The 5,766-nt window shown below is 42.0% G+C and overlaps 1 protein-coding gene across 1 annotated transcript; it reads left to right on the top strand.

The window, feature by feature from the left end:
- The first annotated feature begins 804 nt into the window (after window positions 1-804).
- Window positions 805-1,437, top strand: LOC112458332. The gene is made up of 4 exons (XM_025021916.1): window positions 805-855; window positions 933-995; window positions 1,077-1,181; window positions 1,261-1,437. Exons 1-4 carry the CDS (start codon window positions 805-807, stop codon window positions 1,435-1,437), a joined length of 396 nt encoding a protein of 131 aa, XP_024877684.1.
- Window positions 1,438-5,766: the final 4,329 nt, after the last annotated feature.

Here is a 5,766-nt window from a genome sequence, read left to right as displayed (position 1 = left end):
AATTCGGCCGTTCTACATATGGAGAGTGCACCCGCTAGAGCGATTATGCGAGGCGTGCTATCCGTTTCGTCGTAATCGTCGATTTCCAGGTTACGTATTTAAGCGGTCCTGGCACGCGATTATGAACGAGTTGTACGGATTAGAGATGTCTAAAAAATATATAATGCGTGGAATGTAGAAATATATTGTGTGTGATTAAACCGGCCAACACATGTCGAGAGTGTATCGGCAAGTGATTGGATTTTGAGGAGGTGTTAAAAAGATTCGATCATATCAGTGAAAACTACGAATTACCATTGTATGCAGATTGAAATATATATATATATATATGTTATTCATTCATTAATATTAAAATTGTTTTATTAAATAAATCAAATCGTTCTTTCTATAGTACGATAAAATGAAGGGAGATACATGAAAAATTTCTCGAAAAACACAGCGTTACAGAGTGTCGAGATGCGCGCGACGTTCCGTCCACCAATCGTGCAACTTGCACACGTTCTCCATGGCGCAGTTCTTCGCGTGGCGCCCGCAGAGGAAAAATCGGATCGCATTGAGGGTCTCCAGTCGACCGATGTCCTCGTATTCGACGTCCATCGACTCGATTTTAGTGTTGAATTCACCGACGGCGTCGCCGAGAATCTCCTCCAGTTATCCTTTCTTTTCAGCGCCCTTTACGTAGACGAGCTTGAGCGTCTCGCAGTTCAGCCCGTCGCACACGGTGCGTCGGATGATCGTTCTCGCCCGAACGTACAAATGCAAGTAGAATTTCAATTTACTCTATACGAGCGAGCATCTTCGAAAATGAGATACTTCTTTAACGGATCAACGTTCGAGGTGCCCGTACACATGGAGGTGAATTCAGATTACATTTAAGTTATACGATTTTATTAAATAATTTATTAAATAATTTATTTATTAATTTGTTACAGCTTGATGTCGTGCGCGAAGGGGATTTTCCTCTTCCAGGGGTGTACATACACTTCATTCCGGAGGTACGTGATTGTATGTGTGTGTGTGTGTGTGTGTATAATTAAAAAAAAAAAAATTTTTTTATAAATTGATTTTTTTTTCAGTGGGTGATAGACGTCCCGGGCACGGGACGATTACATATCGACCCGATACATCATCCAGAGATGGAATTACACGGGGAGACATCCCTGGTCTTTTGCCCGCTGGAGGTTAGTATATTCATTATTAACAGCATATATAATTTTTTTTTTAAAGTATATACAATTTTTTAATAATTTTTTTTTTCAGAATATCATTTTATTCGATATAGTAGTGGAAGGCTACATCAATAAAAACTTACAATGGTTGGTACAACATCAGGAGAAGCGGTGGCGACGAGAAGATATGTCGACCATTTATGGTACGACACGCCGGAGAGTCGAGACATCACGGAAATATATCATATCGAATACATGTTCTGCCTAACACGTCTCTTCGGGCTCCAGCCCTATAAGAAGTTCTGTGAGGAGCCTGAGCCCGAAGATTGAAGTTAAATATTTAATTCGTGCAAACTGTATTTTATTCTTAACATAAAAAATATGCAATATGAATACATATAAAGTTGTTTGAAATACACATAAAGTACGTAAAAAATATGAAATATACATATGTACAATATCTTTATTAATATTATTTCCAATACTGTAATATATAATACACACAATACGTTACGTTATACTACACACATTTATACGTTATAGTACTACTACATTATACATTACGTTACATACATATACTACTACATACGTTATACTATTACATTTTATAGATACAATATATACGTTACAAAGATATTCCATAATGTCCCCACGGTAACGTATCGGTTGAATCTGGTATAATGTATCGCTTATCGTCGTACGGACTCAGAGCGGATTTTGTTTCGGACACGATGTACACCTCGTGCGACTTCGATCGTATACAGGACTGCGGTCGGGTCATTTCTATCTCATCTTTCAGACATCTCGTGTAATCGTCGAACGTTATAGTACGCGCTACGACGTTGCTCTTGACATCTTTGGCTTTTTTACAGTCTTTTTTACCATCCACCCTCAACGCATACATCTTCGCCCTGAGTAGAAACGAATTCGGTCATAATCGTGCCGTTATTCTCGTCCTTCATCAAGCCCGGCAGCTTCTTATTCACGAGCGATATGCCGTACGCGTTGTCGATCGCATAATCGCTCGTGTCGAATCTAGCGATATCCCGTTTCACGTTCTCAAACACATCCTCGCACTCTACGTGATATATCAGACTGTCCGTATCGGTGTACATAATTCTACACATGTCGCCATACAGGGGAGACATGTACTCGTGATGAAATTTGTACAAACAGACTTTTGATACGTCGAGAATGCACATGCCGACGTAAATAGGTTTGTCAAATTTAACCTCGAGTTTTCGCAGTTCGACGGCTATCAGATTTTCCGAAAAAATGCTCTTGCTGTGAAAATTTGGTTTCGAGATCAGTGCCTCCGCGCTGTATCTACCGTTCCACTTTGTTAATAATTTTACATCAACGTGATTTCGAACGTTCTCCATAGTTTTACCGAAAACCGCGTTATTCATCAATTCATATAAATTTTTCTCAAACTCATTTTTTGTCAGTGTTCTAAATTTCGTATATTGAGTTCGATGTAATCGCGGAGCCACGTAGATTGAGCGAATTGCAACACGCGATGTATCTTTGTGACGCGAAGGCCGCGGCGCGTGCATTGCTGTAGGTTGCGGTAGTGTATGACGTAACGCTTCTTATCGTACAGCGTGGCGAGAAGTTTGTCGTGCCGTTTGCCGGGCGGTTTATCGCGCGTCGGACAGAAGTAGGTAGGTCAGCGTGCGCGTCGTGTATATTCTGTGGATACTTTAGATTGACCTCGAGAATATAACCCGTGGTCGAATCCGAAGCGATCGCGCTAAACTCGAAATTCGAAACGTCCTCGGTTCATTGAAAATCTGCGTAGGGCAATGATTGACACATCGCCCAGCGGTACAAGTTGTTTACATCAAAATACATCAGGTACGACGATGGTTTTGATGGATCGTAAGATTGCATGTACTTGTTATTAGCCCGCGCGTATCTGCCGGAACATTGACTCAGGCCACCGCGTATATCGCGTTCGATGAACATAATCATATCAATGTCGGTGAGCAGTTCGAAATTTACGCGAGTATGCTTCAACCTGGCGTCCCATGTAAAACCTGGCAAAGTATAGTAGTACGCGGGATCAAGTCCGTAACTCGCGATACAACTGTCGCGAAAATTTTCAAAAACGTCGGCCAATAACAAGACATTGGTCTTTAGATACAGATCGCTGTATTCGCTCAATAGTCCAGTCGGCACGTCGTTAAACATGACAAATAAATCGACTAATTAGGACAAAGCTGTAAAAAATTTTAATTTTTTTGTTTGGGTGTCAGTAATGATATACTAAGTTTCCGACCTCCCCTGTGGTGTGCTTCGGCCGCCATCTTGGAAAAAAGGGTAAAAAATCGGTTTTTCGCGAATATCTCGGAAAGTCTCCATTAGACTTAGGCTAAAATAGTTTAATACAATATTGCAGGGAATTAAATTTTTTACAAAAAAGGAAGTATATAGGTTTTTTTTCTACGACCAATAGTTTTGGCGTTAAAGCCGGGAGGAGTAGGATACTTTTTGTAACAAACGGTTTTATAGCAACTCTATCTCGCCGTATCTCACTTTTCAGGTAAATGGCGTTGTTATTGTGAACCGTTATTGTTTTACACATCTGGCTTTGTATTATTTACTCGATAGCGCTATAAGTACACTCCTTGTTAAAAGCTAGGAGCATCCAAGATTTTAAATAAATTAAAAGATATAGTTATGACGATTATGTTTTTGCGAGCGTACTTTTCAATGAATTTATGAATTTATGAATTTATGATAGTTACCATGCCCCAAGAAAAATTTCTATCAAATGAAAAAAATAAGGATAGACTTATCTCAATGTTGGGTAAAAAACTGTAAACTGCAGGATTAATAATAATCAAGCAAGCTATTGAAGATGCTGACACTTTTATTGTCTACTGCGATTGATGCATCGAAGAATTACGATTCCGTAGTAATAGTTGGCGAAGATATTGATCTTTTAGTGTTACTGACACTCTTAGCTTTATCATCTAAATCTAACATCTATTTCATGAAACCGAGCAAGGGAAAAACAGAGCAGATTTATTTATCTACTTCTTTCCAATATCTTGATATTGCTGAGCATATTCTGTTTCTTTACGCATTCACTGGTTGTGATACTATTTCAACATTTTTCAGGTAGGGTAAAATAAAATTAATAAATTGTTCCAAAAAAATGAAAATTGGCAGAATATTTCAAAAATTTTTGGAGATCCAAATGCTCATCCAGATTTCATTGACATATATAGCAGGACAAAAATGTATTCTTGCTTTATACGGAGCAAAGAGCAATAGTTTTCTGGATGAGTTTCGATTTTCATGCTTCGCCAAATCTATACCACCTACTGAAGCAGCTGCACGCCAACACTCCCTCAGAGTCTACCATCAGATTCAGCAGTGGCGCGGAGTTAAAAAAAATTCTCAAGATTGGGGCTGGAAATATACAAAAAAGGTTTATTTCCAGTTCCTTCAATGAAGAAAGCCGCTCCGCAGGATATTCTGAAGAAGATCTGCAAATGCACAAAAGGCTGCAAAGCAAATTGCTGTTGCAGAAAAGCTGGATTGCGATGCTCTGTGACTTCCCATGTGCGAATGTCGGACTTCTGCCAGAGTTGTCCGCATGGCCCAGAAGTGGCACAATATTGGCTGCCAAGACTTGATGGGTGGCACTGCCCCAGTACGAATAAACCGCTAGATTAGTATTGTGCCAGTCTCGGTGACCAGTACTCCCATGCAACCATATTCTGTTCCGAGGCGAGTCTCGTCTCAGGATTGACCGTGTATAAGGCCAGAAATGATATTGATCTGCGGCCGAAAGTCGGCTCAGTACTGGGGATGTATTGGGTCAACTTAGAAAATTTTCGCTTGGGACCGGAGGTAACAACCGCGCGAAAGCAACACGCCGCAAGGGGACTTAGAAAGCTTTTTGCTCGAGCAGCGCCGGAGGTAACGACCGCGGCGCGGAAGCAACACGCCGCGAGGGGACTTTTCGCTAGAGCCCACGCCGGAGGTAACGACCGCGTTCGTGCCTCACGGTTACAAGTACCCCGAATTATGGTATCATTCGTCTCGCTTCGCGTTTCGCCTCCGGCGCCCGTAAGCGACCGTGCGTAAGACCGTGCGTCGCCGATCGCTTGGCCGGCCGGTTGGGTACTATAAGAGGTTCGGTGCGCTCGGCGAGCCGAGCGACACGAGCGATACGTACAGACGTGCAAATGCGTTTCGCTTGGTCCGTACGAATGTGTAAAACGTTTGTGGAATACGTACACGAAAGGGGCACGTACGACGAAGTCGATGCGGGGAGCATTGTTTCCCAATATTTTGTTCCGAGGCGAGTCTCGTCTCAGTACTGACCGTGTATATGGCCAGAAATGATATTAATCTACGGTCGAAAGTCGGCTCAGTACTGGGGATGTATTGGGTCAACTTAGAAAATTTTCGCTCGGGACCGGAGGTAACAACCGCGCGATAGCAACACGCCGCGAGGGGATTTAGAAAGCTTCTTGCTCGAGCGGCGCCGGAAGTAACGACCGCGGCACGAAAGCAACACGCCACGAGTGATATGGCAATCAGTGTTGTCCCCGTACTAGTACTCTGTGTCGGGCCAAAG

The sequence above is a fragment of the Temnothorax curvispinosus genome, unplaced genomic scaffold, assembly GCF_003070985.1.
Source record: "Temnothorax curvispinosus isolate PA1 unplaced genomic scaffold, ASM307098v1 QBEX01008820.1, whole genome shotgun sequence".
In the NCBI taxonomy this organism is placed as follows: Eukaryota; Metazoa; Arthropoda; class Insecta; order Hymenoptera; family Formicidae; genus Temnothorax; species Temnothorax curvispinosus.
This window is presented reverse-complemented; position numbering and strand designations above follow the sequence as displayed.